A 17,615-nucleotide genomic window follows, 5' to 3' on the forward strand; every position below is an offset into this window, starting at 1 on the left:
TCCTGAGCCACAAGTGCCTGACTTACAGCATTTTTTAAAATAAGTAAACAAAAATTTGAGGAGAAATAGTGCTTTCTCAGCAAGGCGGATGAAAACCTTATGGCAGTGTCTTGTGGACTTGTGTTCTGCCCAGGCAGAAAAGTTGATTATAGATTGGAACAAAGTACATTCTGTGTAGAACTGTTAAGTAAAATTAAGTGCTGTCTCTATCAAATACCAGAATACAGACAAGTGTTTAGCAAGGAAAACTAAGAGAGAGAATGGTAAAGTTGATAAGATACTCTAAAGAAACATAAAGTTGACTGCAAAACAGTGTCCCTGTGAGAAATTGCAAAGCTAGTCTGATAGCAGTCTACATCCCAGTCCCAAAGACTGATTTTTTTGGTTGGTTGTGGGGCTTGAACTCAGGGCCTGGATGCTTGTGGGTGCTTGTCCCTGAGCTTTTACATTCAAGGCTAGCGCTCTATCACTTGAACCACAGTGTCATTTCCAGTTTTTTTCTGAATAGTTTATCCAGGGACTTTTCAAAGCCCAAGCTGGCTTTGAACCATGATCCTCAGATCTCAGTCTCCTGAGTAGCTAGGATTACAGGTATGTGCCACCAGTGCCCATCTTGTTAAAGTCTGTCAGATCTCGGAATAGGTGATTTCTGTGTTTTCTACATGGGTTTGAGCCACTAAATTAAGTAAAACAATCTATATAGCCTCAAGGTCAGAATTTGTAAAGAGAATCTAAATGTTTATTTTTTTAACTTTTAAAAAGGTAATATAGGAATAGGCTTAGCAACTATACAGTAGAGTAAGCTTTGTCATATTATTGAAAACATAGAAGGTAACTATTATATTCCTACCTTTTTAGAGAAAATTTCATTATAATTATCTCGTCTTGGGTGTGTACATATTTATAAGTAACAAGCTTATGCCATTTCTTAGACCTTTCATTTTTGTTTCTAGTATTATCTATGTATTTTCTCCTTCCTTCCTTCTGTCCTTCCTTCCTTCCTTCCTTCCTTCCTTCCTTCCTTCCTTCCTTCCTTCCTTCCTTCCTTCCTTCCTTCCTTCCTTCCCTCCTTCCCTCCTTCCTTTCTTTCTTTCTTTCTTTCTTTCTTTCTTTCTTTCTTTCTTTCTTTCTTTCTTTCTTTCTTTCTTTCTTTCCTTCCTTCCTTCCTTCCTTCCTTCTTTCCTTCCTTCCTTCCTTCCTTCCTTCCTTCCTTCCTTCCTTCCTTCCTTCCTTCCTTCCTTCCTTCCATGTCTGTCTGTCTGTCTGTCTGTCTGTCTTGTGGGCTTGAACTCCGGGCCTGGGCACTGTCCTTGAGCACTCTACCCATGAGCCACAGCACCACTTCCAGTTTTCTGGTGGTTAATTGGAGATAAGAGTGGCACGTACTTTCCTGCCTGGGCTGGCTTTGAACCCTGAGCCATCGGCGCCTGGTAATTTTCTATATGAAAGAAGTTTTTAACTAGCTTTTAACTAGTCACCTAAACCATCCCCTAATCTTCCTAAAAGAAGTTAAATCAATACCATGTGTGGAAGGATCACATTTCCTTTCTTATATAATTTGTTACTTTTCCTGGAGTTAGCAATTTTTACACTTGGGAACAGGATAGTTTTCCAATTACCAACATTAATTTGACAGAACTTCACAAGTTCCTTCAATACATAAAAATAGATCACAAAATCCCCCAGGGTATTTGCCACCTGAGTTCTTTGTCTTCCTCCCACCTGTGCTTGTTGCTTATATTTCCTCATCTGTAGCTCTCATATACTATTTTGAGGGGGGTGGGGAGGGGAAGGGGCTGGAAAATAACCTCTAGTAGCTTCCAAAGAAATGTTGAAAGCAACCAATTATTACGTCCCTCAGTAATGACTTCAAAATGTCAGTGGCTCATTCATGTAGAAACTGGGCAGCCATACTGAAAAGACATTTGACAGAGAGACATGCTCCTCCCAGACAACAGGCATACAGGCTCACACCTGTATTATCTACCCAGGAGGCTGAGGTCTGAAGATCAGGATTCAAAGCCAGCCTGGCCAGGAAAGTTTGGGAGACTCTTATCTCCAATTAAGCACCAAAAAATCCAGAAGTGAAGCTGTGTCTTAAGTGGTAGAACACTAGCTTTGAGCACCAAAGCTCAGGGGCAGCACCCAAGTCTTGAGTTCAAGCCCCAGAATACACACACACACACACACACACACACACACACACACACACACACACAGAGAAAAGTAAAATTTCAAATAAAAACAAGAACAGAGAACATCATGTTACATGAGACAACAGTATTTCGTAAGAAATTGTACTTGTTGAATATGTGGATTGAGTCTTCTCACGTGGAAATAAGAAAGATTACGCATACTGTGAAGTATGAGATGGAGTAAAACCCTCCTAGTGACATTGCTTGGGAACTTTTATCTCTTAGGGCCACTAAAGGCAAAGACAATGTCAAGGAGTGATATGTGAAGAAAACTAAAAATGGGATAGGCATAGAGTGAAAGGTCTGGTTATGGTGAAATTGACTTCAAGGACAATTAGTTTATTTTCTTATTTAGATTTGAAAACTATTTGTTCTTTGTAGATATGTATCCTTTACTAGGGAAGTGATTTGCAACTTTTTTTCCCCTTCTATTCTGTGATCTACTTTGAGTTAATTTTCTTTTGTACAGGGAGGGGAGTTATGTGATTCCAGGGTGGGTTGAGGATCATAGGATCATAGGCTTATCTTTGTAGCTCTCTGGTGTTCTACCACTATTGAAACCTTTAACATTTTAAGTTTCAGTTGTTCACTATTCATGTATGGAAATATTTCCCACCTATACATATTAACTGTTTTTGTTAGTCCTGGGTCTTGAATTCAAGGCCTGGGTATTGTCCCTGAGCTCTTTTGCTTAAGGCTAGCACTCTACCACTTTGAGTCACAGCTCTACTTCTGGTTTTCTGGTTGTTAATTGGAGATAGGAGTCTCATGGACTTTCCTGCCATAACCCTCAAATCTCAGCTTCCTGAGTAGATAGGATTACAGACATGAGCCACCAGCACCTAGCTATATTAACTTCTTGTAAACTTGTTATGTTCAGTTTTGGAAAGGTTTTGTTTTGCTTTGTTGTAGTGATCTTTAGGATTTTCTGTCTAGACAATCATTACCATAAGTAAATTCATTGTCATTTTCTATGCTTAACTTCCCCCCCCTGGGTTGTGATGTTAAATAGGTGATAGACTAGGCAGCTTGCTTTCTTCCTAATCTAAGAGGTTACGAGCGTTCAGGTTTTCACCATAAAACGGCAGACACTAGTGGCTCACACCTTTAATCCTAGCTATTCTGGAAGCTGAGATCTGAGGATTAATGCCAGCCTGCAGGAAAGTCTGTGAGACTCTTACTTCACACACAAAAAACCCTATCATCTGTGGAGGTAGGGTTTGTAGATAGCCTTTATCAGGTTGAAGGTGAAATTGCTTTGTAGTCTAGTTTGCTGAGTAGGTTATTAAACAAATTATAAATGCTTGTTGAACCTTTTTCAAATTCTTTTCTACATCTATCCAGTGGTCATATGCTTTTTTTTTTTCCTTATCTGTTTATTTGGATCTTCAAGCAGCCTTGTTTTCCCACAGTGAACACCACACCACATGCTTTTTTTTTTGGTCAGTCATGGGGCTTGAACTCTGGGTCTGGGTGCTGTCCCTCAGCTCTTCAATTCAAGGCAAGTGCTCCACCACTTGAGCAACAGCACCACTTCTGGTTTTCTAGTATTTTATTGGTGATAAGAGTATCACACTTTCCTTCCTGGGCTGGCTTTGAACCGTGATCCTCAGATCTCAGCCTCCTTAGTAGCTAGGATTATAGGCATGAGCCACTGGCACCCGGCACCACTTACTTTTTATATGTACCATCTTTATATGGTTGGATTTGATAACCATGGTTAAGATTTTTTTGTGTATTCATGACAGCTATTTATATTTTGTTTTCTTTAGTCCAGTTTTAGCCTTCTGTAAGGCTTTTTTCTTAAATTCCTAAAGTGTTTTAGAGAATTGGTACAATTTCTTCCTTAAATGTTAATGTTCTATAGAATTCGCTAGAAAAGCATTCTTTTTGTGTGTGTGGTGTTTTCATGGGAAAGATTTTAATTACAGATTCAATTTCTTTGATTGATTCAGGTTACTATTTCTTCTCAAGTGAGCATTAATATTTGTATCTTTTAAAGAAATTACCTTTTTCATTTTAGCTGTCTAACATTTTGGCATAAAAGGTCCTTAAAATTTCTTCTAACTGGGCTGGGAAAGTGCAGTGGTAGAGTGCTTGCCTTGCATACATGAGGACCAGGGTTCAATTCCTCAGCACCACATAAGCAAAAAAAGCCAGAAGTGGTGCTGTGGCTCAAGTGGTAGAGCACTAGCCTTGAGCTGAAGAGCTAAGAGACAGTGCCCAGGCCCCCGAGTTCAGGCCCCACGACCAACAACAACAAAAAATTTCTTCTAATATCTATGGAATGTGTGGAGATTACTACCTTTCTTATTCCAGGTATTGGTGATTGCTGTCTTTTTTTTTTTTTTTTCTGATCGACTGGCTAGAGGCTTTTCGATATCATTATTCTCAGAAACTAACTTTGATTTTATTGCTGTTTTTTTTCCTTTTTCTGTTTTCTGTGGTTTTGTTTCTTTTTTTATTATTATTTCCTTTCCTTCGGTTTAATTTACAGTTTCCTAGTTTTATGAGGCAGTTGCTGAGATCATTGATTAGAAACCTTTCTCACTGTTTAAAATATGATTTAATTGTATGTGTATTTATGGAGTACATCCTTATGTGATTTTTGGAAGGTGCTTTGGAAAATACTGAGCTATCAATATCAAATAAGTCTTCATTCTTTAGAAAGTTAGTTGTTTGTTTTTTAAGTAAAACTTTTTTCCTATTTAAATATCACTTTAAGGCTGTGTCTTACATTATCTATAGAGTTTAAAGATCATTATAAGCTTGTTGGCAGGGGCTCATGCCTCTAATCCTAGCTATTCAAGAGGTTGAGATCTGAGGGTCAAGGTCCAATCTTAAATTCCACACAATGCTAGTTGTATACAGATGCAGGAAGAAAGGTGTTCTGAATGAATTCAGAGATTAATTTGATTTAATTTCTTCTACTTATCTATTTCTTTGGGTCGGGAAGAGGGAATTGCTGACTACTGACCCAAGGGTCTAATGCTAGGCAAGCACTCTACCACCAAGCTACATCCTCAGTCCCATGTTTTGATTTCCTTTTTTTTAAATAATTTTTTATTGAGATTAAGTGATTATATAAATTTAACCAATTTCACAGTATTGTAGGATAGTGATACTTAGTTTAAGTCATAAACACATGTTAGCCTTCACAACGCAAATTGTCATTATCATGGTTTATAATGTTTGAGTTCTACAAGCTTTGACAGTACAGCTATTTCTTCCATATTGAGTTATATGTGCATTTCTTTCCTTTCTCTTTGTGTTAGCTGTTCCCTCTTTCCCTCTCATTCGCTCCCTCTCATCACTGCCCTTGAGTTGCTTAGTTCACTTCATCAATGTCCAGTGTAGCTGATGGGTCCCTCTGTTGCCATGTTTTGATTTCTTTAGTGTGAAAATCAATTCAGAAGAGTCATAAAATGATTGGAGGTATGGCTCAAGTGGTAGAGCACTTGCCTAGAAAAACCATAAAAACAGCTTGGTTTCATGGAGTTCTATAGAAGTTACTCAGACTAGGAAAATGGAGGGTCTGAGTATTTATACATTAAAAGTGAATAATAAATGGGTTGGAGCTGTGGCTCAGTTGTAGAGCACTCTCCAGTGAGTGAAAGCATCAAAGACTGAATTTAATTCCTAGTCTTGGACCTAAAAAGAAAGAGAGAAAGGGAGGAAAGAAAGGAAGGAAGGAAGGATAAAAAAAGAGGTGACTCATGCCTGTAATCCTAGCTACTCAGGAGGCTGAGACCTGAGGATACTAGTTCAAAACTGGCTGAAGTAGGAAAGTCTATGAATTTACCAACAAAAAGCCACAAGTGGAAAATTGGCTCAAGTGGTAGAGTGCCAAGTTCTGAGTTGAAGCCATAGTACACACACACACATACACAACACACACATCAGTAATTGATGTCGCCAGAGGATCATGAGTTCAAGTCCAGCCCAGGTTACATAGTAAGACTCTATCCCAAAGGAAAATAATAATAATAGGGGATAGAGTGGAGAAAGAATGGTTAGCAGGTACAGTAAAACAGGAAAAGTAACTTTTAACATCTGGTGTTCTGCAGCTATAGTTCAATAGGGCAACTATGATTGGACAGCAATTAACTATGTATTTCAGAAAAACTAGTAGAAAAGAATTAGAATATTCCCTTCATAAATGATAAATGCATCGACGAGGCAAGATCATATTTCGAAATAAGCCTAGTGTGATGGATCATAACTGTAATCCTAGCTACTCAGGAAACAGGTAGGAGGATCTGAGTCAAGCTGGGGCAAAAGCCTGAGACTCTAATAGAAGCTGAAACTAAAAACTAAAAGGATTTAGGCCATATAGTAGGGTTCAAATGAAGGCTTTGAATGAAGGCCCCAGGCCCACATCCTCAAAAGAATATTAGATGTGAGGAGCTCTTTTTATTTGTTTGTTTGGGTTTTTTGTTGTTGTTGATGATGGCGGTATTGGTGTTTTTGTGCAGATCCTGAAACTCCACTTAGAGTTTTGGTTTTTGTTTTGTTTTGTTTTTGGTGCTTAAGTGGGGATAAAAGTCTCATGGAGTTTCCTGACTGGGCTGGCTTTGAACTGCAGTCTTCAGATCTCAGCCTCCCGAGTAGCTAGGATTACAGGAGTAAGCTATTGGCACCTGTAGACTCTTTTTACAATTCTGTTTAAGCACAGAATATATGAATGGATTTGTTTAATAATAGTATATACAAAGAGTATGGCACCCACCAGAGGAAAAGCCAACATAGATAAGGAACACCAAAGCAGCTACCTGGACAGGCCACTGAAGCAGCAGCAAACTTGTTTGGGCCTATTAAGAACACAGATAGAGCTACTCAGGAGGCTGAGATCTGAGGATGGAGGTTAATTGCTAAGCCTTAACTGGCAGAAAGTCAGTTGAGCAAAAGGCTCTGAATTTAAACCCTAGTACTAGTACGCGCGCGCGTGCGCGCGCACACACACACACACACACACACACACACACACACACACACACACACACAAATATAACTAATAGTGGTTCTTTGCTGGTAGTGGGTATTCTTTTTTTTTTGGTCAGCTATGGGGCTTAAACTCAGGGTCTGGGCACTGTCCCTCAGCTTTTTTGCTCAAAGCTAGTGCTCTACCACTTTGAGCCATACCTCTACTAATAGTTTTCTGGTATATAAAAGTCTCATAGACTTTCCTACCTGGGCTGGCTTTGAACTGTGATCCTCAAGATCTCAGCCACCTAAGTAGCTAGGATTACAAGCATGAGGCATCAGCACCTGACTGAGTATTCTTTGGTTGTGGGGGGGTGGGAGGAGCGTGGCTCATGGGGCTTGGACTCTGGGCCTGGGCACTATCCCTCAACTCTTCAGCTCAAAGTAAGTGCTCTACCACTTGAGCCAGAGTACCACTTCCAGTTTTCTGGTGGTTAATTGGAGATAAGAGTCTCACAGACTTTCCTGTCCAGCTGGCTTTGAACTGTGATCCTCAGATCTCAGCCTCCTGAGTAGTTTGGATTACAGACTTGAGTCACCAGTGCCCGGCCTGACTGGGTATTCTTAAAGCCATTCTGAAATCAATGTTTTCCAAACCTGACCAGGCTTCATCATTATGTGTCTTCTCATTGAAAGAGGATCCTCACATCCCTAAGAGTGAATTAGCCAGGAGAGCGTTCCGGGAAGTATGTTTTTATAAAACTTCCTAGTTGCATTTGATCTGCAACAGGGTCTGAGGAGCAAGGCTCATCAGGCATCTGAAGTGAGCTAGGCCAAGAAGGGTGAAGTGAGCCTGGTCTGTGTTGGCTACTCTATTGGGCTTTATAGTGGGAGATAATGAGTGATGGACAGATTTAGCACCATGTAATGGGACTGGGGAGAATTTAACTTAACCATTGATTAATGGTTTATGAGCCATTATTGCTGTTATAGTAGTTATTATTACAAATTGAGCAAATAGTCACTCATGCTTTCTTTTATTCTGTGTTACAGATCGAGAGGACCAGTCAATTCTTTGCACGTAAGTAAATATTCAATTTTCAGACTTGTTTTTTTATTCTTTTGCAACACACAAACTTAACTGTTTTGCATAGAGTACAGGGAAGTAGAGCAAAACCTTGCTGCAAACCATGTGGTTATTTTAAGATGATGATGAAAGAAATTGTTTACATTGGTGTTATTGTGTAGTTGACAGCAGGACTTCTCACACATTTTCTGAGGTTTATTTGTGGGGCTTACATCTTCAGCTTGTGTATACAACTGTAGGCCTGCTGGTCATTGCTGTGGTTTATTCTTCTTCCTCAATAAGCATCAATGATCATCCTGTGCCTGTGTACCGTGTACTTAGTACAGAACAGCGACATGACAGGCTTGATATGTGCATGGGTAAGACATCACTGTGGCCATTGTGTAGAGGGTGCGCCATGAAAAAGATTAAAACAGGGAAATCAGATAGGAGGCTACTGAGTTTTCTAGGCAAGTGAAGATGGTGACTGTAGGCAGAGAGGTGCTTGGGAAGCTGGAGAAAAGCAGTTGAGTGTAAGTGGTGTCCAGTCAGGACTTGAGCTCAAGGGAAAGGCGCAAAGAGAGGAGTTATTGATAGAATTGAGCCATCTTCCAACATGAGAACATGGGAGGAAGAGCAGACTGCGATGTTAAGTGATGAGCTTGGTTAGGGACACATACTCCATCTGGAGAGAGGCTTATGCTGAAAGTGTGGACCTGAGGCACCAACTGCACCATGGCAATGGGAGCCAGGCTGCAGAGTACCTGTGCTGTCGATCAAGGGTGGGCTGACAAGGCTGAGCTCCTGAGAAAAGCAGCATCCAGGGGCTGGGCCACGGGGGAAAGGCTGAGAGGCCAGAGCACAGAGCCAAGAGGAGGCCAGGGTATGGTGACATAGTTGGTCAGGAGACAGAAGTCTTTTGAGAAAGCCCTCAAGATGAAATGAGGGGAAGAGACATTGGGCCATCAAGAATGGAGGGGACTAGAGGTGGGGTAGGAAGGAGATGGAAGCCACACTGAAGTTGAGAAACAAATCAGAAAAGAAAGGAAGAATTGAAGCTGTTGGCCAATGGCTCCTGCCTGTAATCCTAGATGCTTAGGAGACTGAGATGTTAGAATTATGGTTCAAAGCCAGCACAGGCAGAAAAGTTCATGAGACTTTTATCCCCAGTTAACTACCAAAAAGCCAGAAAGTGGAGCTTTGGCTCAAGTGGTAGAGCACCAGTCTTCTACAACAAAGCTCAGGGACAGCACCCAGGCCCTGAGTTCAAACCCCAGTATCAGCACCAAAAAAGAAAGAAAAAAAGATTGGAAGGGGGGAAACAAGTATTTGATTGGCATTGTTTGCCAGCTTTTTGAGAATGTGAACAAGAGTAATGATGGATTGTCAGGGAGAAGTGAGCAGAAGATTTTGCTGGCATTTTGGTGGAGCAGCAGGAGAGAAAGAGGCTATTGTAGGAATGATAGGATGGAGGCAAGGAGGAAGCAGAGCCTGCACTAGCAGGCTCATTGGGAGGGAGATGTGACACTTCAGTAATGGCTACGTGGCCCATGAGTCCCAGTGTAGGGAAGTAGAGACAGGGAACTAGAAACTAAAGCTTTTTCTCTGGGATATAGGAAATGTGGTATCCAATACAAAGCAGGGGAAGCAACAGGATAGGAGGTTTGAGGAGAGAGGAGTGTCTGCCCTGTATGAATATTCTTCCAGCCTGATTTAGCCTCGAGGAGTTATATAAATAGGCCTCTTCTGAATAGCAAAGGCCCTGAAACTTAGTAGCTGTAACTAAACTGAGAGGTATTGCAGATTTCCTATTGATTGTGCTGGGCTCAGCTGGTGGGGCTGCTGATCTGGGGATCTCTGCAGCTGTGGCCAGCTGTGAGGTGGCCAACCTTCTCTTGGCAGGATGCCTTGGCTTCTCCACAGGTCCTCTTTTCCAGCAGTCTAGCCCTGGCTTTCAGTGGTGTGGCAGGGTTCCAAGAGCAGCCAGAGGGCATGCTCTAGTGTAGAAGTGTTTGAATTTCTGCTTGCGTCCTTTTGCTGCCATCCCTCTTCCAAGGCAGACACATGGCCAACGCCACAGTCAGTTTGGGTAACTTACAGAGCAAGACACAAAACACTGGGTGTCAGGCCTTAGTCTGTCCAAATCCTGCTCTGCGGAGGCCAACAACTCACACCTCCACTCTCACAGAGTGGTTGGGGAGTTGGATAACCATTACAGAAATACCTGAAAGCAAGAAACACCTGGAGAGGGAATAATGGCCGCTTAGGAGAATGCAAGTTTTGAGTGTGCTTTTTGTTGGCATGCGCACACACACGTGTGCATGCGTGCGTGTGTTTTGGTACTAGTGCTTAAATTTAGGGCCTGAGCCATGGTCCCTTAGCTTTTTCACTCAAGGCTGGTGCTCTTCCACTTGAGCCACACCTCCATATGTGGCTGGCTTCAAACCATGCTTCTTAGATCTCAGCAACCTGAATAGCTAGGTTACAGGCAAGAGCCACTGGTGCCCAGCTCTCATTTCCTTTTGTTACCATAGTGACTGTTACAGATATTAGCACTGGTCATTAGATGGTCCACATCATCTTAGGCCAGTTTGTCATCAATTAATAGGCTTGGATTTATGTGGTAAATCTTCTAGCAGCTGGACTATCTCAGGCATAAGGCAGCATTGTGGAAAAAGTTTTCTCTTCCATTCTTTGAAAATTATTAACTTTTCTCAGCATTGTATTATGAATATTTTCAGACACAGGAGGAAGTTGAAAGAACTTTGCAGTGAATTATTGATATACAAACCACCCAAATTCTACCATTAATATTTTATTATACTTGATTTATCATTATCTGTCTGTTCATCCCACTATGTATTAATCCATTTTATTGGTGGTGTTGAGAGGAGAACCATTGGTTTGGGACCTGCAAACTGACTGAAGTATACAGATCAATTGGTGAGGTAACAAGTTTAAATGATAGAACTCAATGATGAGTTCAGTTTCAGGAAGCTACCTGAAATGAAAAAGTCACAACTGATTAACACACACGGAAAAGAGCAAGGTGGAGGTTAGGCCTCAATGGGAATATCTAGAAGGTTCTCTGCTACAGGGCAGCAAAGGGTCAATATTTCCCAGCCAGAACAGCTTTGGCAGGGGTTCAAACCAGGAATATACATAAGAAGCCTTTAGGGCTGGGGGTGTGCCTTAGTCATATAGTGTTTGCCTAGCGTGCACAAAGCCCTGGGTTCGATTCCTCAGTACCATATAAACAGAAAAAGCCAGAAGTGGTCCTGTGGCTCAAGCGGTAGAATGCTAGCCTTGAGGCAAAAGAAGTTCAGGAACAGTGTCTAAACTCTTGAGTTCAAGCCCCAGGACTGGCAAAAAAAAAAAAAAAGAAAGAAAAAGGAAAAGGAAAGGGGGGGGGGGAAGCCTTTAAGTTTACATAGCATTTATTTCACATTGAATTGCAGAATCAGTACACTTCCGTTATGTGTTGAAGAACATATAGTTTGTGTTAACTAAGGTCCAGTGTTGTCATCTTGTTCTTTGTTCTTTTTTGTTTTGATTTATTTTGTTTTGTTTTTTGTTGGTTGTGGAGCTCGAACTCTGGGCCTGAGCACTGTGCCTGAGCTCTTCAGCTCAAGGCAAGTGTTCTACCACTTGAACCACAGCGCCACTTCCAGCTTTCTGGTTAATTGGAGATAAGAGTCTCACAGACTACTTTCCTGTCTGGGCTGGCTTTGGACCATGATCCTCAGATCTCAGCCTCCTGAGTAGCTAGGATTACAGGTGTGAGCCACTGGCATCTTTTTCTTTTGAAGCCACAATCCCTCTGAGGATGGGTCATGTCCTCTCCCCTCTTACTAGATGCTCCCTATCTCACCTCTTCATCTTCTCCCAATTTTCTTCAGTTTTACTTGCCTCACTGTGATACTTAATAACATCTTTCATGTTCCTATCTATTATAAGGTAACATTGTGGCTTGAAAAATAGGAAAATGAAACAATGTATCCTAAATTTAAAAACATATAATAATTTCCTTGGTATTTTTAAGAATCCAAGAGTGTGTAACTGCTGTCTTCTTAAACTTAGTCCATAGCTAAGCTATTTTTTTTGCAAGCAAATAACTAGTCAAGTTCAATACAAAGCTAGTTTATCTTAGGTAGTTAGTTGTTACTGTACACTAAGTAACTGCTTGCATAGGATCACAAAGAAAAAAATGCAATTATAAACAGCATCATTCTATTGTTTAAATAAATGTCAGTATTTTGATCATTTATCTGTATGCTTTATTTTCTCAGTTCTTTGCTGTCTAACTTACCATTTCTCTAACTTGTAATTGATACTTTGGCCTCTGTTAATCCCCCTCCCCTTTGCAAACTGGTAAGGGTACAGAAAATCAATCCTAAAATTCATCTGGAAGCACAAAAGATCCAAAATAGCCAACATAACCCTGAGCAAATGTTGTAGGTGTCACAATATCTGACTTCAAACTATATAAGCAAGCTATACTAACAAAAACAGCATGCTGCTGGCATAAAAATAGACACATAGTCAAATAGAGTAGAGATCCAGCAATAACCTCACACAGCTACAGCCATCTGATTTTCTTTTGATAATAGTCTCTTCAAAAAGGGCATTGGTAAAACTGGATATCCATGTGTAGAAGACTAGACCCAACCCCTTACCCTGTACAAAAATTAATTCAGAATGGATCCAAGATCTTAATGTAAGACCGGAAACTTTGAAACTGCTGGAGGAACACAGAGAAAGTTTTGAAGTATTGACTTAAGCAATGCCTTTCTGAATAGAACATCAGTATCTCAGTAAATAAGAATAATACTTGAGGGGCTGGGAAGGTGGCTCAGTGGTAGAGTGCTTGCCTTGCATGCTCGAGACCCTGGGTTCGATTCCTCAGCACCATATAAGCAAAAAGAAAAAAGCCAGAAGTGGCGCTGTGGCTCAAGTGGTAGAGCGCTAGCCTTGAGCTGAAGAGCTGAGGGACAGCGCCCAGGCCCAGAGTTCAGGCCCCACGACCGGACCCAAAAAAAAAAAAGAATAATACTTGATCAATTAACTGCATCAAATTAAAAAAATTAAAAGTATATCCAATTAAAAAGTCTGCAGAGAAAAGGAAGCAATTAACAAAATCAAAAGAAAACCTACATAATGGGAGAAACATTTTTCCAGCTTCTTGTCAGATGAATTATTAGTACCCAGAATATATAAAGAGCTCCAAAAATTAAACAGCAGAACTACCCAATTAAAATGAGCAAATGAACTGAACCAAGAGTTCTCAAAATCAGGATAATGACTAATATACACATGAAGAAAAGTTTGACATTCTTAGCCATAAAGGAATGCAAATCAAAATCAAAAACACTAAGATGCCAGTCATCAGGAAAACAAACCTCTGCAAATGCTGATGAAGATACAGAGAAAAGAAGACCCTGACACACTGTTGGTGGGAATATACATTAGTGCAGCCACTATGAAAATCAACATGGTGAGTCATCAAGAAACCAAAATAGAACCACCACCATATGACACTGCTGTGCTACTCCTGGGCATATGACTGAAGGAAGGTAGGTTTACATGCAGTAGGCATAGCAGTACTATTCACAATAGCCAAAGTACGAAGTCAGCCCAAGTGCTCACCAGTCAGTGAATACATTTCTTTTTCTGTTTTTTAGTGAATGGATTGTTAAGATGTGGTATATAGGGAATATTTTTCAGCCATAAAGAAGAATGAAATTGTGCCATTTGCAGGAAAGGGGTAGAATTGGAGATCATTGTGTTAAGTGAAATAAACCAGGCTGAGTCGGATATCACATGTCTCTCTTACATAGTCTAGATCTTATAAAATGAATGACAGGAGTGTAGAATGGGGACTTTAAGGCTTTAATCCCAGCAGGAGTAGAGAATTGAAGGAGAGAACGGAGGATAAATATGATTAAGATACTTCATATGTATAGATGAAAGTAGAATAATGAATCCTGATGTGAATGGCTTGAGAAAGAGGGTAGATATGGAAGTGTAATTGAGAGGACAAATATGATCAAAGAACATTATGTATATTTGTAGAAACTCCTTGTACAAATTGATATATGCTAATAGAAACATACTCCAGTATCTGCTGCTACTCTGTCCTGATCACCATTTACATGGAACTCCTGGCAAATGACCAGCAGTTCCCAGAATACACAAGCTCTTTCCTGCTTAGAGCTTTTGCACTTGGCTTTTTATGTGTCTGAATGCTTTGCCCTACATACTAGTGTTTGTTCATCTTGCAGTAGGCTTACCCTAACCATCAAGCCCGCAGGAGGTCCTTTCTCATCTCCTTTTAGAATCTTCCATATTTCCTTCTTCGCCTTCCTTACTTTCTATAGCCTTTTTTCCCCCTGTGTGTCTTCTAAGCTTGATACATGGATTTTACTATATCCCTAGCACTTAGAAGAATGCTTGGCACACAGCAGTTGTTTCATAAATGTTCATTGAATGAAGGAGAAAATCCTTACCTAACTTATGTGCCCATGATAGCCAGGTTACAAGTATAAAGGTGATGAAAGAACATACTGAGAACAAAAAATATAAAAAAGATGATAAGAAGCCAGGTGCTGGTGGCTCAAACCTGTAATCCTAGCTATTCAGGAGGCTGATTTGAGGATTGTGGTTCAAAGCCAGCCTACACAGGAAAGTCTGTGAGACTCTTATCTCCAGTAAACTACTCAGCAAAACTTGCAAGTGGTGTAGTGACTTAAGTGGTAGAATGTTAGACTTGAACACAAAGAGGCTCAGGAACAGTGCTCAGTCTCTGAGTTCAAGCCCAGGATAGGAAAAAAAAGATGATAAGAATAAATATAATAAATGAGTAAGACCCACCGGACCCAAGTGGCTTACGTCTGTATTCCTAGCTACTTAGGAGGCTGAGATCTGAGGATCACAGTTTGAAGCCAGCCAGGGCAGAAAAGTCCATGAGACTCTGGGCTACCAAAAGGAGTCAGAAGTAGAGCTGTAGCTCAAGTGGTAGAGTACTAGCCTTGAGCACAAAAGCTCAGAGACAGTGCCCAGGCTCTTAAGTTCAAGCCCCAGGACTTGCAAACAAACAAACAAAAAAACACCTTTATTTATATGCTTATTCAGTACTATGTATCAATACTACCAAGTAGGCTGTATGGTTACTAAAGATGAATATGGCAAATGTGGTCCTTGTGTTCTGAACAAAGGCAGATCTACAATGAACTGGAGAGAAGCAAGGATGAAAACATCAGTTTTACTATAAATAGCCTGTATCTTCATGCTATTCACCTCAGAATTTTTCCTTTTATTTTTAGGGCAGTAAGATAGGTTAGGGATAGAGAAATAAAATCATCCAAAGTTACAATAAGATAAGCCTTAGAGACTCCTTTGCTTTTTCAAAAAAAATGCTTTAAAAGCAATGATATTTTTAAAAATCCTAGTTTATCTGTGGTAGAATGATAGTTCTACACTAGTCCTGGCAGAAATCTGCAAGACTCTATCATAACTAGAGAAGCTGAATGTGGTGGTGCATGCTTGCCATACATACTATGTGTGGTAGGAAGTGAAAAATAGGGATGTTAGTCCAGGTACTCAGGCAAGAAGCAAGACTCTACCTCAAAAATAACTAGTATAACAAAAGCACCAAAGACATGGCCCAGCAGTGAAGTGCCAGCCTAGCAAGTGGGAGGCCCTGAGTTCCAACTCTAGTACTTCCACCCTCCAGAATAATCCTGTTTTGTGGTGGCCATGTTGAATAAAGCCATATGTATAAGAAATAAATGTGTGTTAGGTGCTGGTATCTCATATGTAACCATACCTACTCAGGAGGCTGAGACCTAGAGATTACAGTTCAAAGCCAGCCCAGGTCCCTGGGAGTCCATCTCTAAAATAACCAACAAAATCCTAGCTTGAGGCACAACTCAAGTGGTAGGGCACCATCTATGAGCAGGCAAGCAAGCTGAGTAAAGTTGGAGGCCCTTAGCACCAAAAATGAATGAATGAATGAATGAATAAATAAATAAACGAATTTAATAAGATGAGAATTTAGATGGACATAATCATGTTGTAGACAGACTTTTTAAGCTATGAGTGGTGAGTAGGAATCTTAACATTTTGGTAGATAGGAGAACCTAAGATGTAGAAACTTCTGGATAGACGGCTTACCCAGAGGTGTAGTATAACACTAGAGTTGGTCAGTAAGTGTAATATATAATGTACCCTAATAAATCAGTGGGAAGTTTCTAGAATCATCAAATCTTGGGACTTGGAGGGGACCACATTCAGTGCCTGCATTTTACAGATTGGGATAATGAGGCTCTCAGAAGAGGCCATGCAGCTAGCTAGTCAATTGGATCCCTTGATCCAGGCCTCATTGTAGTGGAAACTGAAGTTAGCTGGCTGCAGACTTAGGAAGGTAATGCAACCAATAAGCCCATGGGAAGTAAGCTGTGGACAGTTCCAACTGTACAATCCCACATACTATACCAAGAAGGGGGACAGGTGTATATGTATGTGTGGTGGGAGGGAGGGGGTAGAGGGAAATGTCTGGACTTGCTATAAAAATTTCTGTTAAGGGGCTGGGAAGGTGGCTTAGTGGTAGAGCGCTTGCCTTGCATGCCTGAGGCCCTGGGTTCAATTCCTCAGCACCACATAAGCAAAAAGAAAAAAGCCGGAAGTGGCGCTGTGGCTCAAGTGGTAGAGTGCTAACCTTGAGTTGAAGAGCTGAGGGACAGCACCCAGGCCCAGAGTTCAGGCCCCACGACCAGACCCCCCCCCAAAAAAAATTGCTGTTAATAAAATATTTGAAGAGGGCAATTTTGGCAATACATATTAACATTTTCTAGTTTGCGTTTTTAAGAGAAATCAGTCAAATTAGATGAGAAATTTCTTGTAATCCAGATTGCTATGTTTGATTGTAAAAGTTTGCTTTGACTGTGTCGGAGAACCTTAAGTTTTTGGGCAGAGACATCATAATACCTTACTTAAATTTCAAGATTAGTTCAGAATAAGAAAAACAGCTTTTGAAATGTGGCAGCCTGGGGCTGGGAAGGTGGCACAGTGGTAGAGCGCTTGCCTTGCATGCCTGAGGCCCTGGGTTCCATTCCTCAGTACCACATAAGCAAAAAGAAAAAGCCGGAAGTGGCACTGTGGCTCAAGTGGTAGAGTGCTAGCCTTGAGCTGAAGAGCTGAGGGACAGTGCCCAGGCCCAGAGTTCAGGCCCCACGACCGGATTCCCCCCCCCCCCAAAAAAAAGAAATGTGGCAGCCTTACTTGTAAATAGGAATCATTACAAAGTGGAGCATTTGTTGCATTCACAATGGAATGTGTTGTATTTGTTCATTTTGTTGCAACACATCATATACTTTATGAACTGTATATCTACCTTGGGTGAGATTTTGTGGGTATACCATAGTAGTCGAGGG

At 40.8% G+C, this 17,615-nt stretch overlaps 1 protein-coding gene across 3 annotated transcripts in view; it reads left to right on the top strand.

The window, feature by feature from the left end:
• Positions 1–17,615, top strand: part of Myh10 (myosin heavy chain 10) — a 154,148-nt gene that overhangs the window by 37,440 nt on the left and 99,093 nt on the right. For all 3 annotated transcript variants that reach the window (XM_042670787.1, XM_042670786.1, XM_042670788.1), the window contains exon 4: positions 8,172–8,199. In XM_042670787.1, coding sequence (XP_042526721.1) covers positions 8,172–8,199 — 28 coding nt within the window. The remainder of the gene's footprint in view (positions 1–8,171; positions 8,200–17,615) is intronic.

Source organism: Dipodomys spectabilis, unplaced genomic scaffold (genome assembly GCF_019054845.1).
Source record: "Dipodomys spectabilis isolate Male_0828 unplaced genomic scaffold, ASM1905484v1 ptg000576l, whole genome shotgun sequence".
NCBI classification, from domain to species: domain Eukaryota; kingdom Metazoa; phylum Chordata; class Mammalia; order Rodentia; family Heteromyidae; genus Dipodomys; species Dipodomys spectabilis.